Source organism: Tachysurus fulvidraco, chromosome 18 (genome assembly GCF_022655615.1).
Source record: "Tachysurus fulvidraco isolate hzauxx_2018 chromosome 18, HZAU_PFXX_2.0, whole genome shotgun sequence".
Classification (NCBI taxonomy): Eukaryota; Metazoa; Chordata; class Actinopteri; order Siluriformes; family Bagridae; genus Tachysurus; species Tachysurus fulvidraco.
The window spans coordinates 17460905-17475926 of record NC_062535.1 but is presented as its reverse complement, the minus strand read 5'-3'; the positions used below and the strand labels follow the sequence as shown (position 1 = coordinate 17475926).

At 43.5% G+C, this 15022-nt stretch overlaps 1 protein-coding gene across 1 annotated transcript in view; it reads left to right on the top strand.

Moving 5' to 3' along the window:
* Positions 1–15022, top strand: part of LOC113636345 (complement C3-like) — a 43862-nt gene that overhangs the window by 6075 nt on the left and 22765 nt on the right. The window contains exons 12-17 of the mRNA XM_027136387.2: positions 24–221; positions 385–576; positions 7587–7733; positions 7913–8042; positions 11468–11539; positions 11729–11920. Coding sequence (XP_026992188.2) covers positions 24–221; positions 385–576; positions 7587–7733; positions 7913–8042; positions 11468–11539; positions 11729–11920 — 931 coding nt within the window. The remainder of the gene's footprint in view (positions 1–23; positions 222–384; positions 577–7586; positions 7734–7912; positions 8043–11467; positions 11540–11728; positions 11921–15022) is intronic.

Genomic DNA, 15022 nt, shown 5'->3' with positions numbered 1-15022 from the left:
AAATGGTTTTGCTTTGTGACCAGGCAAGAACTGCAGCCGAAGGTATACCAAATGAAAGACAAGCTGAAAACCAGATGACTGCTCAACCATACGCCACCAAAGACGGCTCTGGCAATTACCTACATTTAAGTGTAGCTGCTGCAGAACTGAAAATTGGTGATCAGTTGCACATCAATGTAAACTTCAAAACTGCTGTCCCCAATCAAGATGTAACTTATCTGGTTGGTATCTCTTACATATTCTTGGTGATATTGTGTAAATATAAGTAATTCTACTGGCTTGTGTATAATAATCTGATAATAATGCCAAGCCTGTGTCTAGCCCTAAAACCTAAATTGAACTTTGGTAACTAAAAAATAACTGGGTTGATTTTCTTCGTGTCAGATCCTTAGTAAAGGGCAGATTGTACAAGGACACAAGTTTCTAAGAACGGGAAACCTGGCAGCTACTTGGTCTCTACCGGTCACCAAGGACCTGCTTCCCTCATTTCGAGTGGTTGCATATTACCACGTAGGATCCTCAGAAGTTGTGTCTGACTCCATCTGGGTCGACGTGACTGACACATGCATGGGAACGGTAGGCAATCTGATTCCTTTTCAAAGTAAGGAAAAATATTATACTGAATATAATAACTTGTATTAGTTCAGGAGTACATCATGATTGTAGGGAGTCACACACACAATATACTGTAACCCCATCATCCTACAAGGGGATGAGGAGAAACCTTAAATTTAAGAGTGATAACTACAGTGTTTCTTTGTCCATTATGACAAGGTTTATTTACAACATTTACAAGTAACATCAAAAAAGAAAATGGATCAAAAGAAATTTGTTTTTGATCAAACAAAAACAAAGAAAGAAAAAGAACTATCTTGTAACTATTACAGACAACATGGTTTCCAATCATATCTAATAGTAAATATTCTGCAAATAGGTGCACACTCAAATTACAAATCAAACCAAAAAAACCTGTTCAATCCACACTCCACAGCAGAAGTAAATCATAGCCTCAAACCACAACAAGTTGTTTCCCCCCACATTAACAGAGTACACCACATGTACAGTATAAGGTAAAGGAATCCCGACGGGTCATTAGTTGGTCCAAGATAAATGAAACAAACAAGAAAACAAATAACCATTAAGCCATCCATGCTTTCCATAAACGTAAATGGCAATCATGCATAATCTGTAAAAAGACAAAGAAAATAGTTAATTGCCATATACAGTACCATATTGAACAACCTTAAATACACTTAAAAGAATTACACATTAACAACACAAATCACGATATAAAAAGCTTAAAACCAACTCCTATAGTAAGCATACATCACAACCTTTAACTTTACAATTCAGTTCTAGGCTGCTATGCTGTTCATTAATCAATTGGTCTTTTCATCTGCTATAACACAGCCTTCAAAAACACCAAACAGCTTTTCTTAGCACATCGTACACAAAGAGGAAGTCACCAAGTTTGACATCCTTTTATACTCTCTTGACTCCTGGGATTTGTGGTCCACCCAATTTGTAGTCCTACACCTTCTACCCCATTACAATACATACACTCTGTGGCCAGAAGTATTCCGTTCACTGGAACTTTCACTGGCCAAAAGATATGTCAATGTGCACAAAGCAAGCTCTATGAAGACATGGTGTGCTAAATTTGGAGTGGAACAACCAACCAAACCAATCAGGCCTGCACATATCCTAGAGGATTCACAGATGTAAATGCAGTCATAGGGGACACGGTGGCTTAGTGGTTAGCATGTTCGCCTCACACCTCCAGGGTTGGGGGTTCGATTCCCACCTCTGCCTTGTGTGTGTGGAGTTTGCATGTCCTTCCCGTGCCTCGGGGGTTTCCACCGGGTACTCCGGTTTCCTCCCCCAGTCCAAAGACATACATGTTAGGTTGATTGACATCTCTGTAAAAATTTGTGAGTGAATGAGAGTGTGCGTTTGCCCTGCGATGGGTTGGCACTCCGTCCAGGGTGTATCCTGCCTTAATGCCCAATGATGCCTGAGATAGGCACAGGCTCCCTGTGACCCAAGAAGTTCAGATAAGCGGTAGGAAATGAATGAATTAATGAAATGCAGTCAGTTGTGTTTTCACTAACCACTGAAATAAGGCCACGTTCACACTGCAAGTCTTAATGCTCAATTCAGATATTTTGCCCAGATCTGATTTTTTTGTTTGGCTGTTCACATTACCTTCTAAAATGTGGCCTATATACTATACCAATGATGTCACAGGCAGCACGCCGTTGAGCTAAAAAAGTTGGCAAGGTTATGGAGGAAGTATTGTATCATCTGGTGCAAGCAAACATATCATGTAATGCTATAATGTGATGTATTCAATGCAAACATTATAGATGGTTCACGTAACCACTTTATATAACAGAAATAAGTCATTGGACTAGGTTGTTCACACAGCGGCCACATTGGAAAAAATCTGATTTGGGTCTGATTCAGGACCACATATGGAAGTGGCCAAGATCTGATTTGAAAAAATCAGATCTGAGCCAGATTTGAGTGTTCACACTACTCCTGAAGAAGTCTGACCTGGTCACTTGACCCCAAAAAAATCAGATTTGGGCCACTTTTACCTGCAGTGTGAACATGGCCTAAAATGTGATATGTTTTTTTTTTTTTCTCTCTTTATTATTTATTTATTTTTTAATTAAATTGAGTCTGTGTTGAATTGAAATATTTTTCTGTGGAAGTTTACTGATTGGAAAGTTATGAGTTCTTGTAAAAGACCTCTTGTCCTACACCTTGGTTGTCAAATGTGTTGTTCAGCAAACTAAGATCTGTGCTGAGATAGTGGAAGGTGACATAGATCTCTTACGATGCACTCCTGTCCAAATTCTTCTTGAGACTGCTTTCTACAAGGAAAACCTTAACGCTTCTGTTCAAGCTTTATCCTCCCTGACTGCTGAAGAATTTGTCTCCTTTCATGAGAAGATTGAGAAAATCTGCCAGACCATCACTTCTGCCCTGACTACCAATACACAAAATTCTACAAGTCATCCTCCCCTGCAATTCAGTCACCTTCCTACTGGATCAAATCTCTTCCATTATCCTCCGGACCATCTTGCAAGACTTCCTTCCATTCATCACAACAATCATCAATGGATCCTTAACATCTAGTCATGTACCAATTAACTTCAGCAAAGGTTATTCCTATCCTGTCAAAACCTGCTCTGAATCCTTCAGACATCAGCAATCCTTAAGACTTCAGACATCAGCTGGTATCACTTCTCTTTTTTCTTTCTAAAATTCTGGAATGCATTGTTTTTGACTGGAGAACACTCTCCATGATGAAAACCAGTCTGGCTTCAAGGCAGCAATTTCCACAAAACTGAACTGCTAGTCACAGGTGATTCATCCCAAGGTCAGGATATTGAGATATCCCAGGACAAAACTCTGATCTTCCCTTTAGCCACTACTCGCAATCTGGGGTAACAAGCTTGGGACAAAAAACTACACCAGGTTACGTATGTAACCCAGTTCCCTGAGAAGGAAACGAGATGCTGTGTCAGTGGTGACGCTATGGGAACACTTCTGTGTGGAAGTTGTGTCTGAAGCTCTGTGTGCACACACGCCATTTTAATGGCTCGGGAAGGACACGTGATGGATTGATTACGAGCCAGCAAGTCCATATAAGGGCATCTACGTCACACTACTCCAGCTTCTATTTGTCTGAAGGAAGCGTGAGAGGATGCCCAGGGCATGGCCAGCGACGCAGCATTTTGTTCCTTTCTCAGGGAACTGGGTTACATACGTAACCTGGTGTAGTTCCCTTCTCGAGGGAACTTGACGCTGTATCAGTGCTGATGCTATGGGAATGCCAATACCCACGTTGCCACGCACCGGTCGATGACTGTGCCAGAGGCCGTGAGAGAGCATGAGCAGACTGGGAACAGACAATCAAAGGCCCTGCAGGACCTGGGGCCCTGGAGTGGTGTCCAGGACCAGGTTATAGAACCAGATAAAGGTGTGCGGAGAGTACCAACCTGCCATAACACAAACATCTTCAAAGGGAACACCCCTGGCTAGGGGTATTGCCTCAGCCAGTGCCTTGGCCAGGGGTGTTCCATTAGAAGATGTTTGTGTTGCGGAAGGTTGGTCCTCTCCACACACCTTTATCTGGTTCTATAACCTGGTCCTGGACCCCACTCCAGGCCTGATGCCGAGAGGCGAGGCAAGACTGCGCACCTCATAGGCCTGAGCTAATAGCCTCCACTACCCAGTATGCCCCCTTATTCCGGCCCAAGACAGATAAAAAGGGCAGAGGAGTTATTCCACAAGCTAGTGCAGTGGACATAAGTCCTCAAGGCCCTTAGTGGGCAAAGCAAATGCAGCCTCTCCTATTCTGCCGGCTCATGGGGCGGGGGACAGTAGGCCCACAGTGTGACTGGACAGCCAGGCATCCTGGGCACCATAGGGACATATCCTGCCCCGGGGTGCAGAAAAGAGGCCAAGGCTAGGAGCAGAACCAACTTCAGGGTCAGAAACTCCTCAGAGGCTGACTCCATGGGCTCAAAGGGGGCTACCAGCATCCCCTCCAGGACCACAGAGAGGTCCCAGGAGAAAAGGCACGGTCTGCAGGAAGGCCTCAGCTGCCTGACACCACACAGGAAGCGAGAGACCAGAGGGTGCCTACCCAAGGAGGCCCCGAGGACAGGTTCATGGTTAGCTGCAATGGCAACCATGTACACCTTTAAAGTAGATGGGGACAAGCCCCGAGACAAGAGAGACTGCAGGAACTCCAGCACTGTACCGACCAGGCAGCGAACTGGATTCTGACAGTGTTCATCACACCAGAGGCAAAAAAGCCTCCACTTCAGAGCATATAGCTTCCTAGTGGAGGGAGCCCTAGCCCTCAGTAGAGTTTTGGTCACCTCAGATGAGAGGCTCGCATCTAGGAACTGGTCCCCCTCAGGGGCCAGACCCAAAGCTTCCATATCTTGGGGCGGGGGTGTAGGATTGCCCCCTGCACCACAGAAAGCAGGGGGTGGAGACATTTATGGCATCTACGCCACTCCCCAGGCCTCAGCACCTGACTCGACAGGACGTCTGCCTCCCTATTTACATGCCCTGGGATGAAAATTGCTCTCAGCGAAAGGAACCTGGTCTCTGAATAGCGCAGAATCTGCTGTGCCAACCTAAAACGGGGGCACAAATGCAGACCGACCTGATGATTGATATGGGGAATCACCGCAATGCTGTCTGTCCATACTAAGACATGGCAGCCCCTGAGGCATGGAAGAAAGTGTTAGAAACACAGCCCTCATCTCTAGGCAGTTTATGTGCCATGAGAGATATTGGCCCTCCCATAAACCCTGGGCAGGACGTCCATCCTAGGCCGCTCCCCAGCCCGAAAGCGAGGCATCCGTCGAAAGAGTCCTGCGATGGTGACACGCCCCTAGAGTGGGACCCAAGGCCAGAAACCGGGGTCTTTTCCACAAAAGAAGGGTACGAAGCCCACAGCGCGTAACCCTTATAACCGTGAGGGGATGTCTGCTAGGATGAAAGCCCACACCCCTGAGCCAGAGCTGGAATGGCCTCATGTGGAGCAGAACCAAAGGGATAAAGTTGGCTGCTGCCGACATGAGGCCGGGCACCATCTGAAAGCCGAATAGCCGAATATTTGTGTCCAAAATCGGACACAGCCCCCATCCTTCTTAGGAACAATGAAATATCGGCTGTAAAAGCTGGAGTCCCGCTCTGGGAGGGGAACATGCTCTATGGCCCCTTTCTTCAAGAGTGAGAGAGTTCCTCTTGGAGGAACGCCTCCTGGTGTCTGCCAACAATCGTGGGCAGCACACCCTGGAAGCGCGGAGGACAGGAGGAGAACTGGATCCTGTAGTCTTTTTCTACGGTATCCAGGACCCACTGAGACACCCCTGGCAGAAGTTTCCACGCTGCCTGGCTGTCTGATAGTGGTGTCAGACCTCCCGGGGGCCCTGAAACTGGCAGGTGCCAACCCAGGGAGATACATGCAAGAAAGAGGAGCAGGCACAGACACCACTGTTCCCTGAAATGCTGGATGTGGCAGGGCAGGCAGTAGGGGAGCCTGTAAGTCACCGACTGGCATTTTACCTCCTGGTGCCTGTCGACGACAGTACTCAATGCATCGCCGTACAAACCCCGAGGTGACACCAAGGCATCCAGGAGAGAGGACATATCCTCATCTTTAATATTAGTCAAATTGAGCCACAGGCAACCAGTGCAGCCATTGCACGGCCTATGGAGCGGACCGTCTGCTTTGTGGCACAGAGCGCAAAGTCAGTGGCTCGGTGGAGCTCAGATACCACCTGAAGGCAGGTTTCCTTCGTGTGGGCGATGTAGGTGAGAGATAGCTCGTAAGCGTCTCCTCAATCCCAGGCATCGCCCCATACCATGGCTTTCAAGCCCTATAATGGCTGATTAGGCCGACATGGCAGGAGAAAAAAAAATACGCGTTGAAAATGGAATCCTTCAAGACCTTCGACACCTCGGCATATAGGTCTGGGAAATAAGGCAGACCTATATGAGGGGAGAGGGAAAGAGAAAGGGAAAAGCCGTCTCTTGCTCCATATCCGCTAACTCAACCTGTCAACCTCGTGATCGAAGCCGCCACGGCGCCTCGGTGGACCTGGGACCCGTACAACGAGGTGCAGCTGAAGCTGAGAATTACAGCCAGGCGGGATCGGAGAGTATGCACATTGCACGGAGCTGGCTCCCTCGAGAGCCGTCCAGGCATGTGCCTCTCCCAAACAAACAATGCAAAAAGAGAGTGCGTGTCGTCCCCTGTGATAAAGCGGGGGCACGGATGCACGCATCTCTTAAAATGCTTATTTTGCAACACATTATTGTTTCCTTGCCTATCTTTCCCTAAAATATATATCTTTTTCTCTCCCTGTACTAGACAGACAGGACAAACAATTGACACACATACACAGAGCGCTTCCTGAAAACAAAGAAGCTGGAGTAGTGTGACATAGATGCCATTATATGGACTTGCTGGTGCGTAATCACTCTGTCACGTGTCCTTCCCGAGCCATTAAAATGGCATGTGTACACACAGAGCTTCAGATACAACTTCCTCACAGAAGCGTTCCCATAGCGTCAGCACTGACACAGCGTCGAGTTCCCTCGAAAGGGAGCTGATGGTTTCCTTAGTCAGAATTGATTTATTCATTGATCGACTCTTCAAAGCACTTTTGTATCTCACATTAAATAAGGTGGTCTGCCAAATGCTATAAATGAGTTCAAATCTGAGGACTACCAACCTGCCACTGTTTAACCTTTAACTGCTCAGCTGTATGAATGAGATAAATGTAAGTTACTGTGTACTGCATAAGTGGTTTCTGCCAAATGTAATAAACGTTAATATACTATTTTATTTCCTTTAGTCTGCACTTGATTAGCTAACAATAAGATATTACATTGTTTGCCTAGTCAGTTTCCAGCCAGTCAAGAAAATAAAAATAGGTAGAGCACTGCAGCTTCTATTCCATTTCTATTCCACTCCGCTTCTATTTGGGTTAGGTAAGGAATTTGTCCACCCCTGATGTATTTGTTTTCTCCCTTTTTATGCAATATAGCTGAAACTGCATACAGACAAGAAGACTTTTAATCCTGGTAATGAATTTCAACTCACTGTTACCGGGGATCCAAAAGCCAAGGTTGGTCTGGTAGCTGTGGATAAAGCTGTCTTTGTCCTCAACAAGAACAAACTCACACAGACTAAGGTCAGTAATATATGGCAGCATTTTTTAATTCTATTATTAACCATGCATCTTATGGATTTATGATTTAAGTTTTTCTCAGGAATCAGGTAAAATCACCAAACAGTGTCCTGGCTAATTTAATATTAACAGAGAAAACACATTGTATATATTTACATAACATGTACTATTTCCATCAACAGATCTGGGACATTATTGAGAAGCATGACACTGGCTGTACAGCAGGCAGTGGTAAAGACAGTATGGAGGTTTTCTATGATGCAGGTCTACTGTTTGAGTCTGATAAATTAGGTGGCACCAATGAAAGAACAGGTAAAATAATTGTTTTAATTGTTTGTAATAACATTAAAACAAAATAACACACTGGGTAACATCTATGCCAGATAATTCTCCTGCCATTCACCAGAAGAAGCCTTCATCTGACTATTGACACTTCTGCAACACTCCCGGTTAAGAGTATATTTATACAACCTTAAGCTCTGTTGCTTCTTAAAGAAACGTCAACTCACCCTGCTTTACAAAGCCATGTTATTTTCTTTATAGTGTGTTTTCCTGTGTATTACCTTTTTCAATTCAATTCAATTCAAGTTTAGCACTTTTTACAATAGGCTTTGTCTCAAACCAGCTTTACAGAACATAAACATAGAACAGAAGGTAAACATAAGGAAAAATATAGAGAATTAATATAATAAAAAATTCAAGATATATATAGTTCACAGTGTGTATGTATGTATGTATGTATGTATGTATGTATGTATGTATGTATGTATGTATGTATGTATATGCATTTATCCCCAATGAGCAAGTCTGAGGTGACTCAGGCAGCAGTTGCAAAGAAAAGCTCCCTTAAATTGGAAACGAAGAAACCTTGAGAAGAACCAGACTCAAAGGGGAACCCATTCTCATATGGGTGACACTAGAGAGTGTGATTACAAATATACAGTCAAACAAATGTTGAATTGGTGTAAAGATCACATGGAGTTCAGATCTCCTCTTGGTATCATAGAGTCCAACTGTAGCTGGTAGATCTGTAGATGTCTCAGGATTCTCATAGAGTCAGCCTCATCTCAGTGGAGGTCCAAAATCTTCATCGTACGGAAGACGATCGGAGCTGGTACAATGTCTAGATGCCTCGGCATCGGTAGAAAGAGAAAAGCAGTGTAGAGGGATTAACATATCTGCTGTTCATAAAAATGTGCAAGTCTAATGTAATGGTGCACAATTCTATGGGATGTATTATGTGTGTGTAAGCCTGACAAAAGAGGTGAGTTTTTAATCTGCTTTTGAACTGGGAAAGTGTGTCTGAGCCCCGAACACTATCAGGAAGCCTATTCCAAAGTTTGGGAGCTAAATAAGAAAATGCTCTACCACCTTTAGTAGACTTAGATATTCTGGGAACTACTACAAGTCCTGAGTTTTGTGATCTCAGAGAGCGTGAAGGATTGTAACGTGTTAGAAGACTAGTTAGATACATGGGAGCAAAACCATTAAGAGCCTTTTACATAAGTAGCAGCAGTTTGTAATCAATTCTAAACTTAACAGGTAGCCAGTGTAGAGATGATAAAATTGGGGTTATATGGTCATACTTTCTTGTCCTAGTGAGAACTCTGGCAGTTGCATTTTGGACTAAATGAAGCCTATTTATTAAAGATGCAGGACAGCCACCTAGTAACGCATTACAATAGTCCAGTCTAGAGGTCATGAATGCATGAACTAGCTTCTCAGCGGATATGGAGCAAGCGACAGGATGTTTCTCAGCTTGGCAATATTTCTAAGGTGGAAAAAGGCTGTTTTTGTGGTATGGGCGATATGATTTTCAAAAGACAGGTTGCTGTCTAATATAACACCAGGTCTTTCACTGTCGAGCTACTAGTTACAGAATATCCCTCTAAATGGAAGTTAAATTGTGAGAGTTTCTGTGTACTGGCTTTTGGACCTATTATTATTTCTGTCTTATCAGAGTTTAACAACAGAAAGTTGCAGCTCATCCAGTCGTTTATCTCTCTAAGGCATTGAGTTAATTTGGAAACTGTGGCTATTTCATCTGTTTTTATATATATATAGAGATATATAACTGTGTATTGTTTATAGCAGTGGAAACTAATCCCATGTCTTCTAATGATGTTCCCTAATGGAAGCATGTATATCGAGAAAAGCAGAAGTCCTAGAACTGATCCTTGATGGACCCCATGATTAACTGATAATAAACTGGAGGATTCACCATTTAATTCAAGAAAATGGTATCAGTCAGACAGGTAGGATCTAAACCAACTTAAAGCCTGACCATGAATACCTGTGTAATTTTGTAAGCGATCTAGAAGATTGTTGTGATCTATAGTGTCGAATGCAGCACTAAGGTCAAGTACTAATAGTGACATACTGTCTTGGTCCGAAGCTAAGAACAAGTTGTTTGTGACTTTCACAAGTGCAGCTCCCTTTCGAGGGAACTCGACACTGTGTCAGTGCTGACGCTATGGGAACGCTTCTGTGAGGAAGTTGTGTCTGAAGCTCTGTGTGCATAGTGTACAATAGAACATTGTAAGGGTTTTGTTGCCAGAGGAATAAGGCTCTTATTATCATGCAATAAAAGCCTGAGCCGGTCTACAGAGCGACTCCCAATCTAACTCATTGCAACCAATATATAGGTTGCCCACACATTCCTACATGCCCAACATCTGTTTCATATCTATGGCCCCCACAACTATACGAACTGTGGGGCCACTCTTCCTAGGTCTAGGCTTCATCACCATATATGGTTACATTCCAATGCAAATAAATTGGACACATTAAGCTAACATATACCATACATGTGGACCATATCACAAACATTCCTGTGCACACACACAGACATCTAGCTAATTTCAATGCTGATATTGTTTCTACATATCACTATGAATAAAATTCTTCTACATACCCTACAGGATTAGCAAATATACTTATACTACATTCAAAGTTATGTTGCTCTGCAGATTTTCTCTATACTGCGTTTTCCTGTGTATACTTTGCCTGTTATTTCGGTTTTCACTTTTGCCCTCACTGTTATAAAAAAAAAAAAAAAAATCAACAGCAATTAGTGAGATGAAGCAATTACCTTTACCATGCTAAAGTGAATTATTAAAGCATATCTCCAGGAGTTTAACTAAAAAAAATCTCTGAAAAGTTTACAGGTAGTGTAAATGATTACACATTATGTCCAAAAGGTGCCTGACTTTACCAATGTTCTTGTGGCTGAATGCATAAATCCCCACAGCCTTGCTTCAAAATCTAATGGAAACCCTTCCCTAAAGAGTGGAGGTTTTAAAACAACAAAGCAGGACTAAATCTACAATGGATGTTTTAACAAGCACATATAATGTAATGACCAGGGGTTCAGGAATATTTGGCCATTTATTTTTTTGCCTTTCTTTGTTAAATGACAGGGTTGGATTATGTGGAGTATCTCTCAAGGCCATGTCAATAAAATGATTCTATAGAAATTATAAGAAATTAGAATAGAATAAGCACATAAATATATCTATATATTTTATATATATATATCATATATATATCTATATATTTTTATTTGCAGCTGGTACAGAAAATTAACATCTTACCATTAAGAAAAAGCAGAATTGAACAGTGATGTGATACAAATTGATAACATATTAAAAAGGTACAAAATTATGGGGGGAAAACAAACTACAGGTTTAGACCTCAGTTACACGCTGTTTCATTTTGAGAATTTCCTTTTTTAATAGTTCCTGAGTGTCCTACACCACTGAAGAGAAAACGGAGAGCAGAGACTCTACTCCAGGTTACACAAACACTGAGTAAGAAGCTATAAGCATTTTTTCATCTATTTTGTTTACTTATGTAGTCATTAAAATAACACTTGCCACACAGATTCTGTTAAAAAAAAACAAAAAAAAACAAGATAGATAGATAGATAGATAGACGAACAAACAGACAGACGGATTTAAATTTCTCAATGCTGATTTTTAATCTTTACCCTTTTTAAGTGTCTAAATACAACAATGAACAGAAGAAATGCTGTGCAGATGGACTGAGGCAAAACAGGCTGGGCTACACATGTGAACGGAGAGCGTCATTCATTTTGTATGGTGCAGAGTGTGTCAAGGCCTTCCTGGACTGCTGTAAGGAGATCCAAAAACGCAAAGATGAGCAGAAAGACTTGTTGCTTTTGGCTCGCAGTAAGAACCTACTTTGTTGTTTGTTCAGAGTTATTAAAGATTTTTTTAAATTATAACAATAATAATAATCGCATTATATTAATTTTCACACATTAATAATTTCAATAATAATAATAAAAAAATGTCTCCATGAACCGCCACCTTATCATGGTGGAGGGGTTTGCATGCCTGAATGATCCTAGGAGCTATGTTGTCTGGGGCTTTCTTCCCCTGGCAGGGTCTGCAAACAGGTCCTGGGTGACGGGCCATACAAAGAGCGGTTCAAAACCCCCTTATGAGGAAATTCAAAACAAGGTCTGTGATGTCGCCCAGTATGGCGCAACCGGGGTCCCACCCTGGAGCCAGGCCCGGGGTTGGGGCTTGCATGTGAGCGCCTGGTGGCCGGGTCTTACCTCACGGGGCCCATCCGGGCTCAGCCCGAAGGAGCAACATGGGGCCGAACTCCTATGGGCCCACCACCTGCATGAGAAACCATAAGGGGCTGGTGCAATGTGGATTGGGTGGCAGTTGAAGGTGGGGGGTTTGGCGACCCAATCATTGGACAGGAAATCTGGCTCTAAGGACATAGAATGTCACCTCACTGGGGGGAAAGGAGCGTGCGGGAGGTTGAGAGACAATGATTAGAGATAGTTGGACTCGCCTCCCGACACAGCTTGGGCTCTGAAACCCAACTCCTCGAGAGAGGCTGGACTCTTTACTACCCTGGAGTTGCTCGTGGTGAGAGACAACGGGCTGGTGTGGGCTTGCTCATAGCCCCCCAGCTCAGCAGCCATGTGTTTCAGTTCACCCGGTGAACGAGAAGGGTGTTTCCCTGCGCCTTCGGGTTGGGGACAGGTCTCTCACTGTTATTTGCGCCTACGGGCCAAATGGCAGTGTAGAGTACCCGACCTTCTTGGCGTCTCTGGGAGGGGCGCTGGAAAGTACTACTGGGGGACTTCAATGCTCATGTGGGCAGGGACAGTGACACCTGGTGGGGCGTAATTGGGAGGAACAGCCCCCACGACCTGAACCCAAGTGGTGTTCTGTTATTGGACTTCTGTGCTAGTCACAATTTGTCCATAACGAACACCATGTTCAAGCATAAGAGTGTCCATCAGTGCACGTGGCACCAGGACACCCTAGGTCGGAGGTCGATTCAAGATTCAAGATTTTTATTTGTCACCTACACAATAATATAGGGCATATATAACTAGCAGTGAAATGTGAGTCAGGTCCGCTCCATGGACATTGCACTTATTAGAAAAACACAACAATGAAAAAATAGATAAAATTAAACAATGAAAATATAAGAATAAAATATAAAAATATGTATACTTTAGAATGGAAAATAATGTGCATGAAAGTAAACTGTAGTTATAAATATAAGATACACAGGGATGTAAAAGAGGAAATATGCATATGTGCATTGTACTGTAGTCTTAAATATTAAGATACACAAGAATATGCAGGAGGCAAATGTGCTAAACAGGTTGACACTTTCAGTATGTCAACGTGAGGTAATGAATGATGAAAATCTTACTGATAAAGTCAATATTAAGTGGAGACATGAACATGTTAAGAGGCTGGTTTTGAGTTTAGGAGCCTGATGGTCTGGGTGAAGAAACTCCTCCTAAGTCTCTCAGTTTTTGCCATCAGGCAACAGAAGCGCTTACCAGATGGCAGCAAAGTGAAAAGATGGTTATTGGGGTGGATTGAGTCCTTGATGATTTTAGCAGCTGTTTTTGCAGTGTTTGAGGTAGATGTCCTGCAGAGAGGGGATAGCAGACCCTGTGATGCGCTCAGCTAAGCGCACAACTCTCTGCAGGGCTGTGCAGTCTTGACTGGAGCTGTTCCCATACCACACTGAGATACACTGAGACAATACACTTTCTATGGCCCTGAATAGAAAGTTTTCAGGATTGCTGGTGAGACCCTGAATTGTCTTAGCTGTCACAGATGGTACAGTCTTTGCCAGGCTTTATTAACCTGTGTTTGAATGTGGATAGTCCAAGCCAGGTCCTCTGAGATGTTTACACCGAGGTACTTGAAGCTGCTTACCCTCTCCACAGGGTTCCTTCTGATCATAAGAGAAGTATAGGGCTGCTGTTGTCTCTTCCTGAAGTTGATAATCAGCTCTTTGGTTTTGCTCACATTCAGAGAGAGACAATTGTCCTGGCACCATGATGTTACCTCATCTAGGTATGCAATCTCACTGTTGTTGTGAATGAGGCCCAGAACCACATTATCATCAGCAAATTTCATAATAGATGTGGAGCTGTGGGAAGATAAGCAGTCATGTGTGTAGAGGGAGTGCAGCAGGGGACTCAGGACACAGCCTTGTGGGGCTCCTACGTTCAGGGTGATGGAGTTGGAGGTGTACTGGCCTACTTTCACCACTTGAGGTCTTCCGGTGAGGAAATCAAGAATCCAATTGCAGAGTGAAGAATTCAGGCCGAGGTCCATGAGTTTAGAAACCAGCTTGATGGGAACTATAGTATTGAAAGCTGAGCTATAGTCGATAAATCCCAGCCTTACATAGTTCCTATTATTGCTGTCAATGTGTGTGAGAGAAGAGTGCAGGATGTGAGAGATGGATCTGTTGGGGTGATAAGCAAACTGAAGAGGGTCCAAAGTATCTGGGATGGAGGACCAGATGACATTCTTAACCAGTCCCTCGAAGAACTTCATGACTATTGATGTGAGGGCAACTGGATGACAGTCATTCAGACAAGAGGGTTTATTGTTCTTAGGCACTGGGATGATGACAGATTTTTTGAAGGAGCTGGGAACCACTGATGTAGCAAGAGACTCATTAAAAACAGATGTAAACAAACCAGCGAGCTGATCAGCGCAGGACCGCAGAATACGGCCAGAAATCCCATCAGGTCCGGCTGCTACCCTGATGATCACTCGCTTTAGAGCCCTCCAAACCTCATCCTCTGACATGGCGATCACATGATTATCGCTGCTCTGTCTGTTGCTTCCTGACTCGCTGATCAGCAGACTCGAACTGCTTAGATTGCTTTCGGCCGTAGAAAGTATTTAGCTCGTCAGCCAGCAACGGATCTGCTCTCACCTCTGCAGAGGATTTATTTCCAAAGGCACAGATGGTCCTAAGTCCTT